General features: G+C 54.3%; 11 protein-coding genes and 1 non-coding gene across 12 annotated transcripts; 6 read left to right on the plus strand and 6 right to left on the minus strand.

Annotated features, from left to right (window-relative positions):
* Positions 1-310: 310 nt before the first annotated feature.
* On the minus strand, positions 311-1,129 carry W97_03167 (uncharacterized protein; the record flags this gene model as incomplete). Its single annotated transcript, XM_007781066.1, has 1 exon — positions 311-1,129. The coding sequence occupies one exon, from the start codon at positions 1,127-1,129 to the stop codon at positions 311-313; it is 819 nt and encodes a 272-aa protein (XP_007779256.1).
* A 2,431-nt stretch (positions 1,130-3,560) lies between these two features.
* W97_03168 (uncharacterized protein) lies at positions 3,561-4,689 on the plus strand (the record flags this gene model as incomplete). Its single annotated transcript, XM_007781067.1, has 3 exons — positions 3,561-3,624; positions 3,833-4,336; positions 4,406-4,689. The coding sequence occupies 3 exons, from the start codon at positions 3,561-3,563 to the stop codon at positions 4,687-4,689; spliced, it is 852 nt and encodes a 283-aa protein (XP_007779257.1).
* Positions 4,690-5,092: 403 nt separating this feature from the next.
* On the minus strand, positions 5,093-5,178 carry W97_03169. Its single transcript has one exon. It is a non-coding gene; the product is annotated as a tRNA-Thr (tRNA).
* Positions 5,179-5,972: 794 nt separating this feature from the next.
* Positions 5,973-6,588, plus strand: W97_03170 (uncharacterized protein; the record flags this gene model as incomplete). The annotated part of the gene is made up of 2 exons (XM_007781068.1): positions 5,973-6,157; positions 6,234-6,588. 2 exons carry the CDS (start codon positions 5,973-5,975, stop codon positions 6,586-6,588), a joined length of 540 nt encoding a protein of 179 aa, XP_007779258.1.
* Positions 6,589-7,094: 506 nt separating this feature from the next.
* Positions 7,095-9,806, plus strand: W97_03171 (uncharacterized protein; the record flags this gene model as incomplete). Its single annotated transcript, XM_007781069.1, has 5 exons — positions 7,095-7,136; positions 7,221-7,375; positions 7,432-7,494; positions 7,584-9,463; positions 9,514-9,806. 5 exons carry the CDS (start codon positions 7,095-7,097, stop codon positions 9,804-9,806), a joined length of 2,433 nt encoding a protein of 810 aa, XP_007779259.1.
* Positions 9,807-11,794: 1,988 nt separating this feature from the next.
* Positions 11,795-13,252, plus strand: W97_03172 (uncharacterized protein; the record flags this gene model as incomplete). Its single annotated transcript, XM_007781070.1, has 1 exon — positions 11,795-13,252. The coding sequence occupies one exon, from the start codon at positions 11,795-11,797 to the stop codon at positions 13,250-13,252; it is 1,458 nt and encodes a 485-aa protein (XP_007779260.1).
* Positions 13,253-13,588: 336 nt separating this feature from the next.
* On the minus strand, positions 13,589-15,393 carry W97_03173 (peptidyl-prolyl cis-trans isomerase-like 2; the record flags this gene model as incomplete). The annotated part of the gene is made up of 2 exons (XM_007781071.1): positions 13,589-15,285; positions 15,384-15,393. The coding sequence occupies 2 exons, from the start codon at positions 15,391-15,393 to the stop codon at positions 13,589-13,591; spliced, it is 1,707 nt and encodes a 568-aa protein (XP_007779261.1).
* Positions 15,394-15,919: 526 nt separating this feature from the next.
* W97_03174 (uncharacterized protein) lies at positions 15,920-17,011 on the plus strand (the record flags this gene model as incomplete). The annotated part of the gene is made up of 1 exon (XM_007781072.1): positions 15,920-17,011. The coding sequence occupies one exon, from the start codon at positions 15,920-15,922 to the stop codon at positions 17,009-17,011; it is 1,092 nt and encodes a 363-aa protein (XP_007779262.1).
* Positions 17,012-17,459: 448 nt separating this feature from the next.
* On the minus strand, positions 17,460-18,407 carry W97_03175 (uncharacterized protein; the record flags this gene model as incomplete). The annotated part of the gene is made up of 1 exon (XM_007781073.1): positions 17,460-18,407. One exon carries the CDS (start codon positions 18,405-18,407, stop codon positions 17,460-17,462), a length of 948 nt encoding a protein of 315 aa, XP_007779263.1.
* Positions 18,408-19,354: 947 nt separating this feature from the next.
* Positions 19,355-21,104, minus strand: W97_03176 (uncharacterized protein; the record flags this gene model as incomplete). Its single annotated transcript, XM_007781074.1, has 3 exons — positions 19,355-19,465; positions 19,524-20,494; positions 20,579-21,104. The coding sequence occupies 3 exons, from the start codon at positions 21,102-21,104 to the stop codon at positions 19,355-19,357; spliced, it is 1,608 nt and encodes a 535-aa protein (XP_007779264.1).
* Positions 21,105-21,863: 759 nt separating this feature from the next.
* Positions 21,864-22,844, minus strand: W97_03177 (uncharacterized protein; the record flags this gene model as incomplete). The annotated part of the gene is made up of 1 exon (XM_007781075.1): positions 21,864-22,844. The coding sequence occupies one exon, from the start codon at positions 22,842-22,844 to the stop codon at positions 21,864-21,866; it is 981 nt and encodes a 326-aa protein (XP_007779265.1).
* Positions 22,845-25,013: 2,169 nt separating this feature from the next.
* Positions 25,014-26,150, plus strand: W97_03178 (uncharacterized protein; the record flags this gene model as incomplete). The annotated part of the gene is made up of 2 exons (XM_007781076.1): positions 25,014-25,087; positions 25,154-26,150. The coding sequence occupies 2 exons, from the start codon at positions 25,014-25,016 to the stop codon at positions 26,148-26,150; spliced, it is 1,071 nt and encodes a 356-aa protein (XP_007779266.1).
* Positions 26,151-26,205: the final 55 nt, after the last annotated feature.

Raw genomic sequence — 26,205 nt, forward strand, 5'->3', positions numbered from 1 at the left:
ATTGCAGGCCGTATAACAACTCTGCTGAGCTCTCCGGCCAAGCAAGGAAGTTGAGCATCTGAGCAACAGCTCTTTTGTACTTCACCTCTAAACTCATTCAAAACTCTCCGTTTCCGAGAATGTCCTATAGCACGCCATGATCTTGCGGACCATGGCTTACTTTTGCAATATGCGGCAGTCTTTATGACCTGCCTTCAATTTCCTCCGTCTCGTCTTCAACGGAGTTTGGAGCAAACCAAGTACGGTATATCGATCAGTATTTGCTCTACAGAATATCAATAAAATCTACCTTCGCATTAATGACCGACTTCTATGCCTTTGGCTTCGGCTTGACGCCAAAGCTGTCACCTCCCGACTCCATGAACTCTCTTTCCTCCCTCGTCGTCTCCCTTCCCAGGTGATCATTCCGATGCGGATACCGCCCAAACCGCTTCAGGATATTAAGATGCGACGTCTCAGCCTCCATCGATTTGTCGAGAAACCAGAGCGTCTCCTGATCCCCCGCTTCCTCGATCTCACTCCTCAGCTCCGCGATCAACTTCTCGTACTTCTCATGGTCCTCGAGGTACTCGGAGTGCATAAGCGGCATGTAGAACCAGTTGCGGTACACCGGCGCCGCACGGAACTGCGGATGCAGATCCAGTCGCGGCTCTCTGGAAACAATGACGTTGATGAGCGCGCGCGCGATGCGGTCGTAGTGGCTGTAGATAGCGCCCTGGTCCTCGCGGAAGATGTTGCGCGGGATCTGGTCGAGCAGGAGCACAAGGCTGAGGGCCGTGTTCGACGCCGTTCCCTCGTCTTGGTCAGGCTTCTGCTCCAGCTCAGACAGAAACGGCGCGGCTATCGAGAGCGCCTCGCTCTGCTCCGCGCTGTAGTTCGTCTTGGGCGGCGGGAGGGTGTACTTCTGCGGCCCAATGGAGGCCAGGGCGTCGTGGAAGTGGGAGCGGCACACGCCATCGAACAGATCTTTCTCTTCCTCAGTGGCTCTGCCGAACCAGCGGAAGACGGTGGCTTGGTTCGGTGCTTTTGCGCCGGCTGGGAGGTCCGCGAACCAGACGTCGCGGACGCGCTTGTAGAGGTTCGCGTTGAAGAGCTGCTTGTTGAGGGAGAAGGCGCGGGTAGATGACATTGTTGCAATGGATATGACTACAACTAGGAAGGATATGAGTAAAAGATATAATCCCTGGGATGTTTTATATTGAGGCTTCTTCGGCATACGGACTTCGAGACTGGCCGAAGTGCGCTCTTGTTTACAAATCTCGAGAAACTTCTGCGCCAAACAGAGTCGAGGGAGTGAAGATCAGCTATGTGGCCAAGAGGCGAGATCACAAAGCTGATAACCTCATTTGCTTCGATTTACGAGATATGTTCGCAGTCGGCGTCCTCTCGAGGTGATGACCGAATCCATACCGTTAGCCTGATGCGGGTTAGCGCGTTGCTAACAAGCCACCAGCATCCTCGAGCACTGGATCGGTTCGGTCTCTCCACTGCCAATCTAGGGTCATCACCATCTGCTGAACTTCATTATGATTGAGTAGCTAGTCTAGCTACGCGGCAAAACAGTTCCTCATATGGGTGTAAGAATCGCGCTTACGACTAGTATGCTCAAAAGCTATGCGCAAGTGACAGCTGGATTGAGCACACCTGTCCCCACCTCAACATGTAAGATACGAAGCTCGGCGCTACCATGGCGTCACGTGCACCTGCGCGTCACCTTTCATCAACCACACCTCACATTGAGTTCCTCTACACCAGACACTGAGTTTGCCAATCAGCAGGCCCATACATATGGTAAGTCCTTGTTGCAACTAACCTCCGCCGGTGTATGACCCTGTTGCATCAAGCATTGGGTCAGTGGCGCATGATCGCATGAGCGTCAGCCTCACCATGCAACCCTCCATCGAGGGAAGGCTTACCATATGAGCTCACTTCTCAAGGCAGCCTTTCTAGGTCGAAATGCTCGTGCCATGCAGGCTTATCGTCAGTTCAAGACTTTTTCACTTTAACTTCAAGCCGTTGGCCTCTTCGTCATTATTCTCAGACGGCTCATACCTGAATACAAACTTTACCCGCCGTTGCTTCACACGATTCTAGCATACAGTTGTTTCTCCCTCCAGTCGTAGCATCCATTTGTGCTTCGGCATGGTCGATGTTGGAAAATATGAGCAACCCGAGTATCTATGATGCAACATTGGTCAAGTTGTTACAAGGAAGCATCTGCGGACGCATACAGCGATCCCGCCATACTATACCGCAATAAGCAAGAGGCGAGGCTACTCACGGAGAAACTATTGAAGACAATCAATCACCGTCGGTTTGCCATTACTTCGCGCAACGACATGGCGCTAGTGCCAGCAGAGACCCAGGTTGGGGACATCATCTGCATCCTTGGGGGTGCAAGGTACCACTCGTGATTCGAGAGAAGAGTGTGGCACACGATGGTCAGGCAATGCGTTTGGGAATGGTACGTTCTGCACAGCTTGGATATCTTTACAAAACCTCTCATGTGATGTCGCTCAAGACATGAAGCTGTTACGTTGATCACGTGTTGCGCGTTGTACCTTATACATTAACGCAACTCACGTGCTGTCGCACCATCAACCTTCTTGTAACTCCCGTCCTCACGTGTCTCATTCATGATACTACACACCTCTACCCGTAGCGCCTCGCCAGTCAGCAGGCGCCGCCTCTTGTCTGGCACCACCTGCGGCTGCTTGCTCAATCTCAGCAACAACGAATTCTTGGTGAGCTCCGAATGCCGAGCATCGGCCCTAGGGTATGTCCCGACGGGGTCAAACATTATACGATACGTCTCGACGTAAAGTTAGAATATGTCTTACTGCTCGCATGAGGCCTTTGACGTGTACTTGTCAGTTGCTTCGCCGAGAGCTTGCCCAATCGCTTAACATGTCTTATTCGAAGTGCAGGACGTTGACGACACTTGGTTGGAAGCCGCTCTATTCGTTCACAAGTACATGGTTCCACTAGGAATGCCCTCGGGAGCTCCAGCTGCTTTCAGCTCCGCAAGGGCCCGCGTCTGCAGGGCCAAGAGCCTGAGTATGCTTGGAGGCGTCAACAACGTGCGCGGCTGCGGTGAGCAACTGGACGAGGTCTCGGATTGCGACTTGCTGGTGGTGGGGAGGGGCAGCTTCAGCAGTTCGGTTGGATGCGTGCAAAAGGTTGACTAGGATTGCGAGATTGGTCAACATCTTCAGTTCTCCGGTTACCCTTGATCTCTTAGTCAATCACAGCCGCAGCTCAGAACAGTCAACGACATTTGTTCCCGTGAGTTTCAAAGAATTCGACTGAACGGAGCGATTTCCTCTCCAATCTCGCCGAGGCTTGGCATGTGTAGCGGGGCACTTTTTGTTGTTTACAGCTGCTGACCGTCACCTAATCGCACCAGTTCACTCTATTTCCTATAAATTCTTCTTCCTCCGGCTCTCAGCTTCTCCTTCATCTCTACGAAGCTTCCTTTCCGCAGCCGAAAGCTTATTTCCGAACCCAAGCCATTCGAACGACCTTTGTCAAGACTACCTCGAAAATATCGAATCTTCACCATGTCATTTTTCAAGAAGTTCGGTGACATGAAGTTCGGAGACAAGCAGGAGGAACACACCAGAGGTACAGGCCAAACCAACCATCCTCCCAATCCGTGTCTTGATTCATGGAACTGCCGCTCACCTATGTCTCACAGCCCCCGAATCCTACAGCCACGAAACCTCTCACTATCCCCCCCAGAGCCAACCCCAATATGGCGGCCCCCCATCCCAGCAGCAATACGGAGCTCCCCCCCACTACGAAAGTTCCTCTCAGACCCATAACCAACCAGGTTACGGCGCCCCCCAGCAGTACGGCGTCCCACCACCCCACACCTCCGTGATCCAGGGCCCACCAGGCATGCCGCCTATGCCCAGCGGCTGGACCTGCCAGTACGACTTCTCCACCCGCCACTGGTACATCGTCGAGCAGGTCACGGGCCGTTCGCAGTGGGACCCGCCGCAGTCGCATGGCCCGTCCGGCGCGTTTGACACTTCTCGCGGCCACGACGAGGGCTATGGTGCTCACGGTTCTGGCGGGCACGCTGCAGCCGGTGGACTTGGCGCGCTCGGCGGACTCGGTGCACTCGGTGCACTTGCCGGACACGGTGGTGGACACGGTAGTGGCCATGGCGGTGGATATGGTGCTGGCCACGGCGGCGGCTACGGCGACCATGGTCCCGGCGGATACTACGGCGACGTCCATAAGGACAACAGCAGCAGGAACATGATGATGGCTGGTGCTGGTGGCCTGGCGGTCGGCGCTCTTGCCGGCGGTGCCGTTGCTCACGGGATGAGTAAGTCCTCTTGCCTCGACTTCGAATCCAATCCTCAAGAGCTCCAGTGTTAACAGTTTCGCTCAACAGGTGACAATGACCACCACGGAGCTGCGGGTGGCTACGGCGGAGCTCCCTACGGCGGTGATCCTTATGCCTCCGGTGGTGCACCTATGGGCATGCCGCCTGCCGTGGACGCAGATGGCGACTCGGTCTCGGGAAGCGATCGTGAGGAGGTGCTTGAAGCTCAGCACGAGTACCAAGAGGCGCAGCTTGAGGCTCAAGGCTCGGATGCTGGCAGTTCTGAGCAGGAAGAGCTTGAGGAGGCGAGAGAGGAGTACCAGGAGGAGTATGAGGAGACCTACGATGACTAGAGGCCGTCAAGGCAGGGTGTTGGTCTGACTAGCCGGACGACTCTTACGATGACGACTTATGGGTTTACCAAAGAATGACTTATGACCCTATACACAGCAGAAGTAGCTGATTCGACCATTGCACTGTACTCCTACTCTCTGAAACTTGGCTTGATTGGGGGAATTCACGGCAGCCTCTAGTCGTAGCCATACTGGCACGTTCTCCGCTTTTCAATGCCTTACTGAATGGGGATGCTTTGAAACCTTCGGTGTGACCGATCCTTGTGCCGATCCAGTTTGGCTTAAGGTCAATGAAAGAAAAAGTCTGATTGTGGACAGCATGAGACGAAGGAAAAGTGGAAGGAGCTTGCAAAAGACAAGCTTGGCGATGCAGACCAGGCAAAAACAAAAAGATGAGGTCTTTTGCTCCCTGACAGAGTTGAACTGGCGACCTCGGCATTGACTCGGAGAAGTACTAGTGCCGCGCTCTACCAACTGAGCTAAGAGAGCGAATATGGACAACAGTTTTGTAATAAACAGAACATCATGTTGGTTAAATTGGGAAGCTCAAATCCAACCACTTGAGTTTATCTGGTCGTTCCCAGCATTGAGAAACCCACACTCAACACACACTCCGCGTTCTACGGGCCGCCAACGACGGTGCGACTGCACGCAGCCTTACCCCACCCTTGTGCGCTTCTTTCCAAAGCTCACGAGTACCTGGACACAACATACAAGAGATCTAGAACTTCCAACGGCGGTCCGGATCGGATCTGGGACCCCTTAACCCCGGATTGTTTCCACGTTCCTGCCAAGCATCCCGCACTTCCCCGCAAATCGAGCAAACCACCAGGGCATTTTACGTCAAGCCTCATCCGCGATGCATCGAAGGATGCAATTGTGAACACCAAGATCCGCTGGTGCGTCAGCGATGGCCTGTCTCGATTCCCATCTCGCATCTCTCAGCCCCTGTCCATCGGTAAACAGCCGCATCGCTCCACACAGCTAGGTAACTTAGCTTGCTGTTGCTAGAGCAATGCAGCAGCCTCGGCAGCGCTTTGTAAACGTCAACGGTCCAGACATGTGGAGAGGCATGAATCGGCGGGCTTCGAGCTTGCTAGCCCTTGTCTCCAAGTAACAACCGGTAACATCGTACTGCCGTACCCGGGCAAGTGTCAAAACCATCTACGCATCTCCTCTCGCGTTGTACAAACGATAAGTACCAAGTGGACTTCTCTTGAACCCAATTCTCTATAAAGACTCTGCCATTTCAATCTCCGCGCTTGCTTCAATTTCTAGCTACAATGAAGTTTTCCCTCTTCTCGACTTTCACCCTCACCCTCGCCCTCAGCGCCCTCCCCCTCGCCATGGCCCAAAACCGTACCGCAACCAACAACCTAGGCACGAACCCGAACCAGCGCTTCCAACTGAACCAAAACCAGGCGCTTCAAATCATCACCGCTGCCGCCGCTAAGTCTGCTGAGATCAAGTGCGTCACTCTTCCCATTCCCCCTCCCTTTCCCGCTTCCTATACGGCGGGATCTTACTAACACCCCCACCCCCAGAATTCCCATCAACGTAGCCGTGACCGACCCCGCCGGCCTCCTCCTCGCCTTCCTGCGCACCGACAACGCATACCTCGGCAGCATCGACATCGCCATCAAGAAGGCGCGCACCGTCTCGCTCTTCAACGGCGCCATCACCACGGGAGCCTGGTACAACCTTACCCAGCCCGGCCAGTCGCTGTATGCGATCCAGGAGACGAATGGAGGCCTGATTGTGTTTGGCGGCGGCGTGCCGTGCTATGTTGATGGGTACTTTGTTGGGTCTGTAGGCGTAAGTGGGGGCACGACGGATGAGGATGTGCAGATTGCTACCGCGGGAGTGGATGCGGTGGGGAGTACTGAGGGGCAGGTTTAGGAGGTGGGTATGAGGTATGATGATATGTGATAATGAGGAGATGCTGGTAGATAGAGGAGCTCATGACTTGATGTGGAGGAAACTGTACATAGTAAAGATGGATCAGTACTTCGTTGCCGCTCTTTGCCTGGTCTGGTTGCATGTGTTGTTCAGTCGGCTGAAAGGACAGTGAGACGTAATAGCAAGTGGAGATGAAAGGCTACAATTTTCAAATGAATGTAGTCTACATGTTCTCCAAGAGCTTTTCCGACTGAGAGCCGTTGCGCTTTACTAAGGGCAAAGCATACGATTGCATACGAAGTACGGTACTGTAAGACAATATTGATGCTCCAACGTTGATACTGTCAGCTGCCGTTACGCCAAGCGAAAGGTGATCGACAGGGAGACGGGATGACCCTTCCGCTATGGCCCCCCGAGACGTCATATTGCCAATTCTCTTGAATTCAAGATATCTTTGATTCTTCGCTCTGCTCTCAACATGCAAGAACACAACACGGATGAACAAGATGAAGAGGACGCTGCTGCTCGTCTTCATTCATGGCTTCAAGGTATGAGACTGCCTCTCCATCCAAGGACGATACTGATAACAAATCTTCGAAACTATCTGCTAACAAATGCTAACTTCTGCACAGGGAGGAGAAGACACCTTTCGTGACTTTCCGCAGCACCTTCAGGCACTCCTTAGCCACGCGGTACCGAAGGTCACCGTCACCTCGATAATTTATCCGAGATTCGAAACGCGAGGGGACCTCCACGACTGCGTGGCCCGGTTCAAAGAATGGTACGAGTGTTACTTGGGATAGTATTACACAGGGGCTGATTGCTAATGTGAATTTGCTACAGGCTCCAGAACAAGGTCATTGACCTCGAGGTCGCCAATGGCACCCCTTCACCTACAGTCGAACCGTCAGTCCGAACAGTCCTGGTTGGACATTCCATGGGGCAAGTTTGTCACAACAGTTAGGATTTGCTCAGCAGCTAACCGACCCTTCCAGAGGCATCGTAGCCGCCGAAGCCCTCCTCTCGATACTCTCCGAGAAGCCCATCCACCCCGACTCGACAACCGTAGCCAACAACGGTACCACCACAACCCGCCCAACAACGCCCAGCCCGGCCTCTAACAAGCTCTCCAACCCTGTCAACCTCAACATCCCGACCAACGCCAAGCTTCCAGGCAGCGGCACCACGACACCCAAAACCCGCTCCCGCTCCACCTCTACTGTTCTCCCACCGGACCCCACCACCCTCGTCTTCCCCTTCATCCAAGGCATCCTCGCCTTCGACACGCCTTACCTCGGCATTTCGCCCAGCGTCATCGCTCATGGCGCCGAAGAGCAATTCAACACTGCCTCTTCGGCATGGTCGGCCTACAATAGCATGGCCGCGGCCTTTGGCTGGGGCGGCTCAAAGTCTGGTACCCAAACCCCGACCGTCGACGCGAGCAAGGCGCTACCGGCTGCTGGTGTGGAGGCGCAGGGGAACGGATGGCAGAAATTCGGGCGCGTGGCGCTGCTCGGTGCGGGCGTCGTGGCCGCCGGTGGCGCGGCGGCGTATCTGGGCCGGGAGAAAGTGACGGAGGGATGGAGCTGGGTGGGGAGTCATCTCGAGTTCATCGGGTGTCTTGCCCGTGGGGATGACCTGAAGAAGAGGTTAGTAGCCGTAACCCAGGTATCCGAGGCGCGCGGGGTTGGGTTCAGTGTGTTTTACACAACGCTAGGCAAGGCGGTCGAGGGGAAGGATCAGTGGTCGACGAGCGTGGTTGGGAAGGAAAGGACGTTTTGCACGATTCCGAGGGAGGAGAGCAGGACGAGAAAGTACTGGGTGGAGGCGAGAAATGATAGGGCCACGGATGAGATTGCGGCGCATGTCAGCATGTTTGGGCCAAGGGAGAACCCGGGGTTCTATGGGATGAGTGATCAGGCTAAGGATGCGGTTACGAGTTGGTGTAAGGACAGGTGGTATGAAGAAGGTGATGAAGAAGGTGCAAGCCTGCTGGGAGAAGAGGGAGAAAAAGGTACGGAAAGCAGGCCGAAGAGCAGAGAAGGTGCGGAGGCAAAGGAAAAGAGGAAGTCTGCGGAGCACAAGGAGAGAGTGAAGGAGGCGACGAAAGACCGAGAGGCCCGGAGGGCCAGCCAAACAGCAGCCGAAATTGCAGAGGAGGTGAGGGCCAAGCCGCAAAGTGAGGCAGATGCTAAGTCAGCTCAACCGGGCCCAACGGACGAAGGGCAGGAGCCAGTGGTTGATGAACAGCCTGGGAAGCTTGGTGATGCTGCAAAAAACCGGGAACTGACCGGGAAAATGGAAATTGACAACGTCGAAACAAAAGTACTAGACACGGAGGCACCGCTGGCGGACCCAAACCCTGAGAGTCGGAAGCCGCCCAGAAAGCTTCGAAGGAAGTCCGTTCCTCGAGGGGAGGTACAGTTCGAGGAGGTAAAGCCTATAGAAGACGAGGAAGAACCCACGGGTACCGAAAATACTGTGGAGGATCCAGAATCTGAGGACAAAATGGACGTTGATCAAGCAGAGATGCAAGCGCCCGAGCCGGAATTACCGCTGGTGCACTCCTGCCCGGAGACCTCAAGGCGTCCTAGGAAGCTTCGGAGGAAATCTGGTGCCCAGGAAGAGTCAAAAGTCGAGGAGAAGGAGCCGGTGGGCGACCAGAAGGAACCTGTAAGCGTTGATGATGCCCTAGAAGACCCAGAACCTGAGGACAGAATGGAGGTCGATGAGGCAGAGGTAAAAGCTCCCGAGGCAGAAGCACCACTCGTGCACTCCCGTCCAGAGACCCCGAGACCTCCCAGGAAACTTCGAAGGAAATCTGAGTTGCAGGATAAGAAGGAGGGAGCAGCTGATAATCAGGAGGTAGTAGAAAGTACGGATTGATTACAGCATGCTTAACAACGGGAGCTGAGCTACTATTAGGTACGAGACCGATAAAGCGGAAGCCTCGCAAGCTGTTAAGGTTTTCTGACCCCAAGGAGCTTACCGACAGGCCTGAATCGGAGAAGTCAGGACCTGAGAACCGTGTTTCCGTGATGGCTGCTGAGCAGACTGTGCCCGGACAGGCTTTTCTCGAAACTGCTGTCCCGCAAAAGTCTCTTCCTGAGAGACTTTCTCCCGAGAAGCATGACCCCGAATCTGATGCGTCTGTCTCCAGTCTGCGGCGAAAGCCGCCGAAACTCAAGGTCAAATCCAGCAAGCAGAACCTGCCGTAGAAGCTGGTAGCTGGCCTCCACAAGGCTTTGCTGTCTGCTCGAACTCAGGAATCCGGCCCTGTCAGAATAACTTTACTTCTAGCAACTCCGAATACGTTCACTTAGTTCAGAATTATCAAGGCTTTCCACGACCACAATCGATTTAGTTGCTCGCGGATGGATCTTGCGGCAGAAGGGCTCTCACAAACGTCAAAGCTGCAACACCCGCACCAGGCCGCGCGCGGTAGTTCTGAAGCGGTTACACAGCTGGTCTCTCACCGGACTCCTCACAAGATGACTCGGTCTTCGAGGTGAGTATGCACGCAATTGATAATGCCCGCTCGCATTTTCATAGTCATACAAAACGCTTTTCAGGCGCGTGCCCAGCACTGAGGTGTTCTTAACACAGGGGTGTTCGTTGCTCAGAGGTGTAATCACTCCTGCGCTCTTGAGTCACTAGGAAACAGGGGACAGTTTGCGACTTTTACAGACTTCCAGAGGATAGATCCTAGGTCTTTACAGCGCATCAGTTTGAGTCACAAGGATTTCTTAGACCTAATCATTGTCGGTTAGAGTGCTCCATGATTCAGTTCTTACAACCTTATCCTGTATCAAAGCCTCTATAGATGTACAGAGCCCGCATATATCAGTGGGTTTCCTTGAGGATGTAATCCCCTCGCGTCAAGAATCTTGCAAACCCGATACCCGACAGCATTCTACGGCTTCCAACGACCACACTGCTCACCAACATTTCAACACACCACACTCACATCACGAACCCCTGATGCTCCATGGGCCTGGTGTTACTTGAGGCTGCAAGGCAACAGCCGGAGCGGACTAACTCACTCCGAGCGCCCCCATACTCCATGCCAAGATCCCTGGGCCGTTGATCCTCGCATCCCTTCGGATGGGCAGCAGCAGCTTGAGAAACCGAACGAGAGCACTCATGCGGAGATGAAGCAGAGTAGAAGCCCAGAACAAGCTCGTCCCGCAGGTCAACGAAGGAGCTGCGGCCGGTAGGGAGCAGTACAACGAACATGAAGCTGTGGACACGTATCAGAAATGGTACTCCCGCAATCCGGGTCCACCGCCATCAGGGGTACCAATGGACCATTATCTAGGTTCCGTGGTGGAGGCCTACACAGTTGGTGCGACGTTCCAAGGTGGAAGAGAATGACACCATGCATGGTCAATCAATACCTTGGTCGAAGTGGTAAAAGGAGCAGAGGATTTCCTACCCCTCGTACTGAGCCGACTCTGAACTTAGCAAGGGGTAGGCCACTCCGTGATCGATTGGACGCTCGATCAAATGCGGTGATACAGCTGGATCTTATGCGTAATGCGATGTACTGCTGTGGTGATAGCAAGCGTAAGTTGCAATACAGAAGCGCAAACACCTGGCGTGCTGCCTCTGTTCATCTGAGCCCACTTCAACGGCGAATCCGAGAGATTCTTAAGTATTTTCATGATGTTAGCTTCACAAAAGGTTTGATTCAGACATGGTACCGAACCACTTCGCTTATGCCCCACAGTACTATCATGGCCATCCCGAAGCCGGTTTTTACATAGTTCTCCTTCTGCCGAACTTCACCGCGATATTCTCGCCCTTGGATATCCAATATGAATCACATCATAAGTATGCTAGGAAGCTTTCCCCAATGTTCCCAACGAGAATTCGCTTGCGATCTCTGGCCCAGAGTACAAAGACGCATTGCCGACTGTCCGCCGAGTGTCACGGATACAGCCACCTGCACAAGCCGAGTGAATATCAATAGCTTCACCAAACTCTCGCTTAACTTTTCACTCTTCCATTGTCTCGCGGTGCGAGTATTCAAGCTCCACAAGAAGGCCTTCCTCCCTGTCGTTCATGCCAAAACTTTTCCCTCACCAATAACTCATAGGCGGCCTGTCCGCCTCAGCGCAACTATTCGGTCTGTTCGAAGACTGCAATTCTTCCTTTGGTCGCAACACCAGCGCCTTACCCTGGATTACTCCGCTAGCCCGTCAACATGCCGTCTTTCGTCGACCTCCCAGTCGAGCTGGTTGAGGAGATTGCCAGCTACTTGGATCTCGGAAGTCTCTGCGCGTTGCGGTTGATTCGCAAGGACTTTATGGACGAATCCTTCCGATACGTTGCTGACCGCCACTTGAACGTCTATAACCTTTGCGGATACCATCACGAAGAGGTCGTAAAGGAACAACCTTTCTACCACTACGCGGCCAACCTTCTTGCCACTGCCGAGTGGATAGAGGAAGGCATGGGTTTTAAACACGTCGCACGTATAGCAGAACATGACAAGCTCAGCCTGGAGGTCAAGACGCTGGTACTTGGCAGTTGGGAGCTGGGCCCGCGCTGGATTTATGAAGGATTGTCCAGTCTATCGGACGAAGAACGGGTCATCTATGACAAGATCGTCAGCAGCTGGGAGGATTCCGCGGTCGAAGGTTTCTCTACTGCCATATTGGCCTCAACTATAGCCAAGTTTCCGAACCTCGACGCGCTATACCTCGGAGATGATTTCTGTCGGCTACATGGTTTCAAATGGGCTAAGTCCTCGTTGTGCGTCGAAGACCCGTACAGGCCAAACAGTTACCAGGCTTGGGACCCGGTGAACCAGTTCATACCGGCCATCATCGCCATCGCCGCTTCGGGCATGAATATTAAGACGCTCCATTGCAGCGAGAACGCTAGATTCGACTGGACCTGCATGGCGGCCATGCCAGAACCGAAGATCCAGCATCTGCGACCCGCTCTCAACAACCTACGGAGCGTGAAATTCTGGGTATGCGACAATCTTGACGGTGGCCCCAGCCCGAGCGATGACTGGCTTTGGCGGTTGTTATCTGCAATGCCGTCGCTAGTCGAGCTCGGTCTTGCTGGATACACTGACTGTACGCGCGAAGCTACGGCTGAAATCACCTCGGACTTCATGGCTCAGCTCGCCCTTGTCTCCTTCCCGCAACTAGAGCATGTCGAACTCTTCCAGCTGTGGGGTCGTGCGGATCATTTCCAGAAGTTCCTTAACAATCACAAGCAGTCACTCAAATCTCTCAACGTCAAATACCTGAACCTCCGCCGACATAGGTGTCTTCAGTGGCGGACTATCTTGGAGTCGTTGAAACGCTTTCCAGTACTCAATCGACTGTTCATCGATGGAGTGTCTGAAGACGGCAAGTCCGTTGACTTTCATCCGTATGAGGGCCCTTGGTTTCAGCTGGCGGCGGAACTGCGTCCGGATTACGATGCGCTGGCAGACGCATACGACGACGAAGACTGGTTCAAGCTCCCTGACCGTCGTCACGAACTTGTTGGAGAAGCCATTCGGCCGGGTCTTGCGAGCATGATTGAGTATTTTCACAACGAGTGGTTGAACTTGTGGGATGATCCTTTTAGGCCTGGGTTCCAGCGTTACACCTGGACGGAGAAGAGCTCAGGTTTGGTAGATAAGCCAAGCGACTCGTCATGACTTGCTTGGAAGATCCGGAAGGAGATCTATGCATGCTTGAACAGGCGTCTTTGCTACTTCGTAGGCGCTATCGACTCACGGATCGCTGACATCTCCCGTTGTATCTTCCCTATGCACAGACATACTTTCCAATGCATAGACAGAATGCAATCCGCATCGCTGTAATTCGCTTAGCACTGAGCAATGATATGTCGAAATTAGAGTTGTCAGCGTCACGTCGAGCTTGTAGTATAGAAGAACCAGAGGAAGATCATAGAGTAGATTCGCGGCGCAAGCTTGCATGATTGCTTCGCTCAACGCCTGGGTATATGCACACAACGCCATGCTTCTCCAAAGCTACCAGCTGTCGAAGTTCCCAAAGCCGCCGGCCTTTACCTTCTTCTTAGCAGGCTCCTGCACAGCAGGCTCGTCCCATTCGCCCACAATCTCGTCTTCTCCTGCTTGAGCGTGCTCCACGGCGGCAGCCTTTAGATACTTCCCCACACCCCCGCCACCCGAGCCCTGATCCACAGTCCCATCTCCCCTAACCCTCTTCCCCGTCCACGTCGTCCTATCATCCTCCGTCCCACCCTGCCTCAGCACCTCTTCCTTCTCCCTCTCCTTCGCCTCATTCTCCGTCCTCTGTTTCAAAAACTCCTCAAACGGATCCACAAACACCACCACATCCTCCAGTACACACTCCTCGACGGGCCTATCCTTGTCATCCGTCTTTAGATTCTCCAGCTTGTCCAACACCTCCAACCCGCCCACCACCTTGCCGAAAATCGTGTGTTTCCGATCCAGATGCTTCGCCGGGCGGTAGGTGATGAAGAACTGACTCGTGTTGGTGTTCTTGCCTTTGTTCGCCATACTCAGCACACCGCGCGCATCATGGCTGAGCGGGCCATCAAACTCGTCCGCGAACGGCTTTCCCCAGATGCTTTGGCCGCCGCGGCCCGTGCCGCTGGGGTCCCCGCCCTGCAGCATGAAGTTGCGGATGTTGCGGTGGAAAGGTAAGTTACGGTAGTAGCCCTTCTTGGCCAGCGAGACGAAGTTCCAGACCGCGCGGGGGGAGTATTCGGGTAGGAGCTCGAGGTTCAGAGAGCCGAGATTCGTTTGCATGCGTGCATAGCCCTTTTGTTTGATCCGGCGGGGTTTGAGCATGTATTCTTCGTCGGTCAGGAGGGCGCGCTCGCCGGATGTGTGGGGGGTTACGCCCGTGCTGGTGAAGGAGGCCGCGGCTTTGCCGGTCGTGTACTGAGCGGCGTTGTAGGGGATGGACTTGGTGGGGTGGAGGGTGCTGGTGATTCCGGAGCCGTTTTTGGATGCTGTGAGAGCTTTGCTGGCGGCTCCGGAAGTTCGGTTTGGGTCGTTCGCTTTTGCGCGCTCGGCTCGTGCTCGTGCTACTGCTTCCTTTGCCTTCAAGACCTTCGCCGCACTCCCAAGCGCAGCAGTGTTGACGTTGTTCGTGGGGTCGTTGCGCTCCTGCTCTTGCTCCTCCGTTAATGTGCTGATGCCCTCCTTGAGATACTTGAAAGAGCTCAAGTCTCGCGCTTCCACATTCTGGGGGTCTTGAAGTGTGACGATGTCCTTCCTGGTAAACTCTACATCGCTGACAAGATCCCTCCAGTTCTTAGCCTTGATGTTCAGCCGCTCGATAGTATCCCACGCGAAGACATTCCCGCTGTTCCGCAGCGCAACAATGTGCGTATTGTCGGTGAAGACCTTGTAGGTGACTGGATCAACGTACTCGCCATCATCATTCTTGGCGAAGTTTAGCTTGATGAGCTCTGAGCTCTTGAGCGGTGAGCCGTCGACAGGATTGGTGCCGTGCTTCTTGAGCCATGGGAGGATGTTGGTAAGGTCGAAGATGGTGCCATTGGCGGTGCAGACAGGGTGCTCGAAGGGCTGGAGGGAGAGCGAGCAGAAGTTGAATGGTAGGCGCTTGAAACTCGCGCCTACTACTCTGGACTTGGAGACGCCGGAGCCGTGGGAGGCGGAGTAGGCGTCTTCGGAGGCCCATTCGGAGTGGGTTATGTAGAGCTTGTCTGTGCCTAGTGACGAGAGGGCGGAAGTTAGCTTCAGTGAGCAAGCAGGTATATATCAGCACTAGAACATCGTTTCTGATTTTTGAAAGAAGGATTTAACGTACCTTTGCCCATCTTGGAAATTGTCTTCAGAAGTTCCGTATATGACGAAGTTCATGAAATGCGCCGGCGGAACGTTGCTGACATAATAGCATAGACTCAGAGTCACTCGAGCATCACTAGAATTACAATTTTATCAGCCACCAGGGACATCATAGTATTTCAACATTATCAGCAAGTGCAGAAGGACCTCAAGCAAAGTATGAGGAAGTTGCAGCTATGTTTTGCTCCACAAGAGGATAGCAATCAGTGGTTGTTGAGCGCTTCATGTGCTATTGACTGTCCCCGAGTCAATGCTATTATGTCAGCAACGTGAGAGCTTCAATTCAACTTCATCTCCAAGTCTGCACGTTTTCCTAGAAACAAGACGCAAATCCAATAGCAGCACAAGAGGGCTCGAGGAGCGCTTCGGATGCCAGCCCCATACGAATAGGATCCTGTGGCATCCTTCGCCCTACCAGAGTCTGCATCAGGACCCCCAAGCTACCCTGGCGACATACTCACATTTACCGTTCCGCCCCCGACAGGCGCGCGCTCTAGGATGAGCTACTCCCAGCATTACCCCCAGCGTCCGTCCGAAGTCGTGGCCAATGGAGTGTCGTCTGCAATATCGACAGCAGAAGCCGCGCTCATCCAACATCTGCGAGAACAAGCCACCGAACCCCTAGATGATCACGACACCAGCGAGGCCGACACTCCGGGTGCGGCGGATCCTGAACGGCCCTACAAGACTCCCAAGAAGAGGCGGCATAGATACACCAGGGAGCAGAAGCTAGCCGCGATTCACTATGCGACCACAGCAATGAAGCCGGGACCAGATGGTACACCCCAGCCCATTGAAGGCCTTGAAGCAGCCAAGCACCTGAATATCACCTGGGGCATGCTCAGGGACTGGGTCGCCAACAAAACCAAGATTGAGAATATGAGACCGGGCAGCGTCAAGTATCGAAAGGGCCAAACTGTCAATGGAGGTATCCAGAAGGTGTACAGGAAGCGCGGCCCTCCCGAGTGGGATCCCTCGCTGGGGCCTCGACCTCTGGCTCCACGTGATCCGTCCGCGCCTGAAGTTCTTGACACGCCTGGTGCGGCTCAGGAGCCGTCCCCTGATACCGACAACTCTCCCAGCGGCACGACTCTAAGACGGCGGAATCCGGTTGCTGCCCAGCAGACCCCGGAGGTCTCTCTACAGAACCGCGAGGATCTTTCCGTGACACGTGGTGGTGGTGCTCTCCGAAGGCGGCCAGCTCGGCAGACCCGTGTAAAAAACTGCACTATAGACGAAGAATCAAGTTGCCTGGACAGCGACGTCCGGTTCTCACTGTTACAATGCAGCCAGATTCAAACCTCCACGGTACACAACTGTCAGCTCGCTGCAACCCACGTTAAGGGCCGCAGTTGTGTCGTGCAGAGCACAGTCAGGACTTCCTACATCAGTAACGAGAGCGATGTGCGCGCAAGCTGCATTGTGAACTCACTCGTCGAAGGTGCGAAGCTCACTAATTGCACCGTGACTAATAGTCGGATCGTGGGCGGGAATTATAACGGAAAAACGTTAGTTAACATTACTATCAACGGAGATGGGCAGGAGGACACGTCCAGGCCTACACCCACGGACTTCGAGACACGGCCGTGATCCACTACGTACGAATTTTGGGTAGAAGTCGGCTACTGGCTGCTTCGCTACAACGACGCTTGCACGTGCTGAGCTGTCATCATGTCGCAGGTGTGATTCGCTGTGCATCCGCATCAAGAAGGTGTACGACCTGAAGAGATAGGCTTTGCAGGTGGTGCTCCATGCGGCAGAGTACGACGCAGATTATTGTGATCTTGCACCAACGCGGAAAATTCACTTTGGGAAACATACTTGTCAGTCGAAACTGAGTTTTATTAACGCTAAAGCTGATATGTATGCTCGGAAAACGCAGCACGAATAGTACGAAGAACTGTTAGCAGAAGCGCAAGCGAGAAACCGGAAATGCGAAAACCGAAAACTCTGACGAGCCGCCGGCGGCTTCATCGTACTGAGGACCGGCGTCATTTGCTCACCTTCCGTTTAGAGGATTTCCTCAGGGATGTGGTCCTCAAAGGATCTCGTATTCGGAGAAGTCTTCTTTGGACGACTCGTCCTCAGGAAAGTCGTCAGAATCGTTCGCATACATATCGCGCAGGTACGCTTCGAGTTCTTCTCCAACCAACTCCTCCTCCCCAGGAAAGTCGTCCTCACTGTTCCCATGCAATTCGTGCAGGTGCGCTTTAAGTTCATCTTCATCCAGATCCTCCCAATCGGACATCTTCATATCCTCCGTCGCGCCGGGCGCTGCTTCTTGAGAAGTCTCAAAGTTCCTCAGAGCCACCATATGGCTATCGAGTTTGGAAAAGTAATTTTCCACCTTCATCAGGTTTTTCTCTTCTTTGGACACAGGACGATCCTCCCCCGCATCTTTGTCGCCAACGCCATAAGTGGGGTCGCGCATGAAGCTGGTATCTTCGATGCCATTCCCGCTGTGGTCAGCATACCTACCGGGCGCGTAATACAGGTCGCTGCGGCTGTATAACGGAGAGGGCCGATACTCCGCCTCTAGGCGATGCACTTGCTTGTCGTCGAAGCGAACACTGCGGCCTTTCTCCTCGCAGCCGTTTATTCCCTGCATAGCGTTAACGGCCTTGTCTCGAATGTTGGCTCTCAGCACACGTGCCCGTCTCTCTTTGTCGCGGGCTTCGCCGATCGCGCGAATCACTTTCCTAACCTTCCTGAAGTCTCTCGCTGCACAGTAGGCCCGTCCTTGCTCTACGTTTGGACCCTCGCAATCCGGGCAGTATCCCCTCATCGTCTCGTGCTTGTCGCAGTGGGACGGCTTATACGACATGTCGCCTACACCATCTCGAATATCCCTGAGACGTCCGGGCATGAGTGACGATATCGCGACGGAGGCCACACCCACAACGCCGCCCTGCTCTGAAACTGCGTGCCTGCGCGCAGTTGGAGACTTACCGTTTCCGGATGGACTGGTTGACTCGGTCTTGGACATCATTGGAAAGGTTTGTTGCGAATGGGTAGCTTTCGGGTTGGGCGAGGGTGTAAGAGACAAGATTCTGGACAGGGTGTGCAGAAGATTGCGTTCTTGGGATTTAGAAGCTCGGCGGCAGGCTCTCAGTATTTATGGACTGTGAAGGGTCGGGTGGGATGAAACTATGCGCGTCTACAAGGCCGACATAGCTGGGCCATGTCGCATTGACAATGGAAGGACAACGTCCTTGTTTCCAGTGGGTGTAAGTACCCTATTCAGAGACTATGTGAATAATCGAGAACTTCGAAAAACATTTCGCGGTTTTATACTACCTCCATCACTAGGTCGTCTTGCGTAGCTGACCATAGTCGAGACCGGCTGTATGCTCACGTTTTGGTACGAGATGTAGCGGCTGTAGCGAGCCAGTCGGCCTGATGCTCCCGAACGGTCTAACAGCATCATGCCAACGCAAGACTGGCCTACGAAAACGAATGTGAAACGTAGATAGAATATAAGACGTTGACAACCCACAATTTGTCTCTATTCGTACTGAACGGAAGACACCAGGCAGTACAAAACACCACTATGAGCGTACGGTATCCCGATCTTTTTCGCGAGCGGCATGCACACTCTTCGAGACGCCTAAACAAGCAGGATCAACGAGTCAGTAAGCGACGGCTGTCTATTGAATAATCTCCCTGATTCAAGCCCACTATCGAACAATGTCGTTCATACAGCCAAAAGCTGTTGGAATTCACTTGACCACCCGAGCACATCTCATGTGGTATCTCAGAAACCAACACCGCCCTGCCCAACACTTACGTGAAAACACCAGCGCTATGCAGACGATCAAACCAGATTGAACTCCATCTTCTCTGGATGCGGGAGACTCGTACCCACCCAGAAGTATCCGCAAAACAAACTACTCAGCTATGCAGAGTCCCTCCTTGACCGCTCGACAGAGCCGCCTAGAACATAAAATCGCCTGCACCAAACAGATCCCTCCTATTCGGGGTGGTCCCGGTGCCAGCTTCAGGTTGCAACTTCAGATCCCCAATCTCGCACCATCCGTTCACCGGCTGCAGTTCGGGTCAGCACTTATCCCAGACCGACAACATCGAGGGGATCATGACTTACCAGACAGCTCAGGTACTTGCACCACCCACACCGACTCCTGTAAACATAGAAATTGTTCAACAGCGCAATGAAGCCCACCAGCACTCCCACCAGCGCGCCAGCTCTGATAAGCCACCACGCCCACCACAGCGGCTTCCTCCCCTTGAAGAAGCCCACCGGCGCCTTCGCAAAGGCCGCCAGTGCCGTATCGCCCTTGACCACCTCCGGGCCATCCTGACGCGCCGCATCCACAGCCGCATACGGCGGGTCATCCTGGCCAATGCGCTCCCTCAGCGCGTTCGGGGAGTGTAAGATGCACAACCCGAGCACCAGACCCATCAGAAACCCGCCGATATGCGAGAAGTTGTCCAAGCCGGGCAGCAAGCCAAGCACGAACGCGATAGCGATGTCCAGCAGGATGAAGAGCAGATCCTTGACTGGACTCTTCCGCTCGCCCCAGCTGTAGAGCAGATCGAGCAAACACAGCGCGAGGATTCCGAACAGCGCCCCCGACGCGCCCGTCGACGCGATGCCCTCCGCGGCGTAGTTCCCACCGAGCACAAACCCGAAGATGCCGCTCGCGAAATAGACAAGGAAGAAGCGGATGCTCCCAATCTCCTTCTCCATATCCCGTCCCAGGGTGAGCTGCAGCAGCAGATTAAACCCAATATGGATCAAGCCGGCGTGCAAAAATATCGGCACAATGAAGCGCCACCACTGGTTCGGCTCGGGCTTGTGGCTGAGGTCCCAGCCCGGCTGGGGGTCGAGGGACGCAGGCATGCCGTTGCCGCAGAGGTTGGAGAGGGAGCAGAGCGAGGAGCTGGTTGTAGCGTTGGGGCAGGGAAGGAGCGCGCCGCCGGAGTCGGTGATCATCGGCGTGTTGCGCATGCATGGTACGAAGCGTGCGCCCATGTTTATGAGGAGGGGGGTTGAGGGGCCGATCATGGGGTTGAAGGAGGGTTTTGTGGCGATGGGAGAGCCGGTTAGGATGCCTGGGGGTGCGTTAGATCTTGAGGTCCACATAGTAGAAGAAGTTGTTTCTAAAGACTGTAGAGTGAGGTTGCAATAGATCTTACCTTGCTTAACAAGCTCCGCAATGAAGACGCCCACTTGCACAGTACTGAGAATGTAAACCACCCACGTCACACGCCCCGACAACCACCCCTTCCTTTTCTTCCTTGCTCTCCGACTCGGTTGCCTTTGCGCCCCAGCATCGCCCCGCGGCTGCCCGTGCAACCCCGAGCCCTCAGGATCAGCGTTGTATCTCGTCGGCGACCCATCAAGCTTCAGTGTCTGGCTCTGCAGCTGAATCGCATTGTGATCCGTGAACGGGTCCGACATCCTGCTGTGCCGCCGCTCGCCCGCGCCGTAGTATGCCGAGTCGGCGGTTAACCCTTGCTGGCTGGACTGCGGGTAGGCAGGGTATTCGCGGTCGTCGAAGGGCGAGGTGACGGGCGAGACGTTGGTTGTGCTGGGGGTGTCTATGTGTGGGCGTGGGTAGGGCGATGTGGAGGGGATGGGTGGGAGGGGCGCATCTTCGCGGCGGTTGTAGGGGGAACTGTAGGGGCTGGCGTGCGGGTTGTAGTGGTCGTTGGCGGCCATGTCGGGTTATTGAGGGAGGAGCCCCTCTGGAACGAGGGTGTGCTTGCTGTTAGATCTCGGAGATTTTTTGACAAGCGGCTCCAGCGTAATACAGCAGTTCGTGCGCGATGCAAGGTCCCGGAGGGGCGATCTCTGCGGGCGCTGGGCTCTGCGGGAACGACAGGAAGTGTGAGGAGATAAAGTGCAGATACTACCGACACGCTGCTTCAGGAGGTGAGAAGTTTTACGGATGTATGTCTGGCCTTTGCGCTGGCGTGGCTGTGGGTCCCTTTCGCGATGCAGCTGGATGATGCAGTCCAAGCGCGCACCAAGACGCGCAAACAAGGCGATCCAAGCCTCAGCCACGTTCAAAAATAGCCATGGGACCAAGTATCTTTCCGCTGACGATCAGACTGCGCCGTTGTTTCCACGTTCCATACACGGCTCACACGCATAGGGCGACCCAACGACTAATAGCGTATCTCCCCTGGAGGTGCAAACCATACGGTGCCTTCGTCACGTGGTCGGGAGACTATCTTGTATCAACCCGATGTAGGCGATGACATATGTCTAAAATCGGATTACTGTGCGCAACTGTTCATTCAGCGCGTCTGAAACAAACTGACACAACGCTAAGGTCTTTCTAAAAACGCAAAAATAAGTACAATATACGAGACTATTTATTGGCAGTGAGAAGTCAGTGAAGAAAACCAGATGTGCCCAACAAATGTATCGAGGCCCGAGAGATTCAGCCACGCCCGTTCTCCGCGCCGAGCATCACTATTCCACATCATTGTCGAATCTCCATCTGAGCTGGAAGGGCAGACTGCGGAGTCTTTCGTGCCAAGTGGTGCCGCGTCTGTAGAACTTGTGTTTGTAGTTCTCGTACCAATTCGTCATCCAAAAATCGATCTGTTCGTCCGTATCTTGTCGGCCATACGGTACTCCATGGCTGCTGTTCCTCTCGATAGATCGTAGGCGCCGTTGCAGAAACCCGGCATATCGACTAACAATAGTAACGGTGGTGACCCAGTTCGGAACCTGGAACAGCAGCAAGAAAAGGTCGCGGGCTGGATACATCCAGTTATCCCTCATTCCTATAGGGCCCCACAACGTATGCCACTTCATAAGGTCGTCTAGCTGCAGCTCCACCTCTCTCACCTCCAAAAGTCCATATTCCCTCCAATTCTTGAATACCCAGTCCCATCTGCGCCGCAAGAATTCCACCTGGAAGAGGCGGTTATCAATCGTGAGTTGAGGAACCGGGATGTTTTCCTCAACGGGCAGCCTCGCGCCTACCCACTCCTCCGGTGGAGCCACTGGGAGAAGGGCATGCCAGGGGTCTACATTGTCCCGTTTCTTGTTACAGCATTGCCGGTCTTCTGTTCTGGGGTGAGCATTCGCTAATAGGAGCAGCCAGTTCGGTGGCTGTCCTGCACGATGCGTATAGTTCATCCGTATCCTAATCTTTCTGATGCCATGGCGGACAAACTGCTGGCCCCGCCGTCGTCCCGGGATCCTTCTAGGGGGCGGACGTCTCAGGCGACGCATCTGGTCGGCATCCTCAAAAACGTACGTGTTGCGTAGTCTCATCTCTGCAAAGCCATCCCTGGCCGCTTCGCGTGATGTGTGAATAATGTTCAGATCTGGACGATTGTCAGCATCTCTTGTAAGGTTTACCACTTGACCATCTTCGGGCGTGACCAAGTTTCTCATAATCATTTGCTGTACCGCCTGTGGTAGATCCGGCCAGTTGGGCATGGTGAAAGACGATGTATAGAACAGTGTAGGAGCGAAGATAAGGATTTAGTGCCTTCGTAACGGCCCCGGAGGGCGCGGACTTAATAGTCATAGTCGAGAACAAAGCATTATAAAGGATGAAGGAATGACGATAGAACAAACGCTCTGAATGGTGTGTTGAGCTTAATGAAAGGACAACAAAGAGAACTATTACTTCGTCTGATTCTTCTTGTTACCGTGACTTTAGACAACAAGAACAAGAAAGACATGGCAGCTTAAAGAACAGCCACCGACAGCAAACCGCCTGCCAACAACCTCTGAAAGGTATAAACTATTCTTAGAAGTTGCTTCATTAGCTGCTTCGGAGAACCCAGGTACAGGGATCAGTTCTGACTTCAGTGACCTTTCCACTTCAAACTTGCCTCCAATACTACATTCGCGCACTATCAATTGCTTTGAACTTATCCGTGCTTCTATAGATAAACTCTCTGTCGACGCGGGTTTGCGCGATTACTGCTCCACGGATAGTCTCGGCATGTGTTCGGCTCTGCTACTGTGGCCTGCATATTGTGAGGGTACTTGTATCGGGCATCAGCTTACACACGGCCAGGCAATTCAGCTTCTCGAATGCAGGTCTTCACGGCGGGAGACACGCAGTATTACACAACATGTATTGGGATTGAGCAGAGGTTCAGACATGAAGTATTCATTGATATTTACAAGATCCAAACAGACCGAGGTTTAGCGGTTAGCACGAGCAAGTTGATCTGACTGACCTAGCCTTATCCTATGTGAAGCTGGAAGCGTTGGCGGAGAGCCGCGTGCCAGGTCAGACCAGCCCGAAAATATGGGTTGCGGTGGGCCGTCCACCAGTTGGTCACCGAGTTGTCGATATTGGCGTCAGATAGTCGACGATACGGTACAGTGGGGCTGTGGGTTTCGATAGACTGAAGACGCAGTCGTAGCCAGAGCGAGCTTCCGCCTATGATCCTGGCACTGGTGACATGCGCGGGAACCTTGACAGCCAGAAGAAAAGGTCTCACACCGGGTACTCCCAGTAGTCCAGCAGTGAAGATCTGTTGTTGTTCACTCCGCAACCGGCGTTGGGGTCAAGTAATTGATGATCTGTGAACTCATTTCGTTTGGAAGCGGGGTCCAGTGGTACACGATGAGCGACAACGTACAGAACAGTGTAGGAGCAGAAACAGGGGTTTGATGGCTTCCAGACACGACCCCGGTGGCGGCGTATTTGATAGCCATAGTCTGTGACAGATGGTTGTAGACCAAAAGAGTTAATAAGACAGGAGATACGCTCTGATTGGTACCCTTGGCTTAAGGACGGGCGGCATGATAGGAGAAAGGGAGTATTGTTATAGCATACTTGCCAGCAGAATGATCCTAGCGTTGTTTGAGCTTCTGTTTGACCCTGAAAGACTCACTGATGGAGGCATAGAGGAGAGTCCCGTAGCCTGTCAAAACCGATCACAGCGATAGCCGAAGAAGTCTGGTTCTCCGACTCGACATCACAACTTGATCCCCAAGTTACCAGTATGGAGACAATCCATCGGTGGGGTGAGATCGGTATCAGAGCCCAACAGCAGCGTCCACGCGAAGGTGCGTCCATTTGTACAAATCCGCATCTTCTTGTTTGGGTCTGCGTTGTGAACGGGGTGGTGGACGAGGTCCACACATGACCGCAGGCACAAACTCTTGCGCCAGCACCATACTTGTGAATATGTGGCAAGGGATGTCCACTGCATGTAAACATGCTGTCAATCTTGCCCAGGTGGTTGATGTGAGGTCGCAGGAAGCATCCGCCGAGCCGCCGGCCATGTGCAGGGAGCCACGCATCAGCCACGATTTCGGGGCACAGAGATGTCCCTTCAGAATCGGCGGTGCTGAGTAAAGACCGATTTGCCGAATAATGGATGATCTGTCTATCAAACTCTTACACCTCACCGTCAGAAAGGTTTCCCTGGCTTCTACCGTCCCATGTACCGTTATGGCCATGGCCGGGGTTGTGGTAGCGCTGTCGGCCATCTGCCGCTGCCTCGTGCCTCTGCCTGATCATGCGATGGCTTTATTGTCTTGAACAACTCCTTACTGCCTTCAACTATCCCCACGCATCCTCTTACTGTCTTTACCTCTTCGTCAGGCCCCGCGTTCTCCTTACTCGTGGCACAAAGCGAAATGGCATCGTCGCTATCGCCTGCGCCCACCCCGGAGGCTCTCTCACTTCCAACAGAGATAAACGTGGCGACGAGGTAAACACGCCCCTACAGACCGCACGGGAGAACACTTGAGGACAGCTTTACTAACGACCCCCCAAGACACCTCCACACCCGCCTCAACCGCCTCATAACCACCCGCCTCCCCCTCGCCCTCCCACCCCACACCTCCACCCCCCACCTCTACGCCTTCGGCCTCCGCCACTTCGCACAAGTGTACTCAATCTTCGAGTCCCTCTGGCGTGATCTCGCTCCCGCCCCGGGCCACGCCCCCTCCCCACCAGGTCCCATCTGCATCACCCCACCGCCTACGCCCTTCCCACCACCGGATCCCCGTGTTCTTGCCTTCCTCTCCACGCTCCGCCCACCAGGCCTCGCGCGCTCGCAGCGCCTACGCAAAGATTTAGATGCGCTGTGTAACGCGCTGCTGCCTGTTGACCTGGAGCTCGCGGCCGAGCTGTCGGGGCCTCCGGCTGGGGAGCAGCTGCATGAGTACTGCGTCCATATGCGAGAGGCTGTGAGTGCGAGACCGCACGTCCTCGTTGCGTACGCGTGGGTCATGTATATGGCTGTCTTCTCCGGGGGACGGTGGATCAGGGGACAGTTGGTTGGGGCTGGGGAGGGATTTTGGAGGGGGATCAGGTATGGTCATAGGGATAGTGGAGAGGAGGAGAAGGAGGAGAGGGGGCTTGAACAGGTGGGCCTGTCGTTCTGGCATTTTGTGGGTGAGGGAGATGGTGAGGATATCAAGAGGGAGTTTAAACGGCGGTTGGCGGAGGCTGAGACCGTTTTTACGGAGAAGGAGAGGTGGGAGGTGGTTGAGGAGGCGGTGGAGATTTTTAGGCGGAGTTTGCTGCTGGTGGAGGAGCTTGATGAGCTTCTGGGGAGCCATGCGCAAGGGCTAGTGGAGACGGACAAGATGTCAGCCGCGCGACACGGAGCGGCTGCGCATCAGATGGTGGTGAGGAAGCCGCGGACGTGGTTCAGCAAATCGGGTTTCGCTGGTCTGGCGGTTTTGCTGAGCTTTGTATCATGGTTTGCAGTCTCTCATTGCAGCGTCACCGTATTGGGCAAGAAAGAGTGGGATGATTTCTCTTGAGCAGCTTGTTATCTCGCCAATGGCATTTCCTATGTTGGCAGTGACGGTGCTTGGG

This window comes from Coniosporium apollinis (assembly GCF_000281105.1).
Source record: "Coniosporium apollinis CBS 100218 chromosome Unknown supercont1.13, whole genome shotgun sequence".
NCBI lineage: Eukaryota > Fungi > Ascomycota > Dothideomycetes > Coniosporium > Coniosporium apollinis.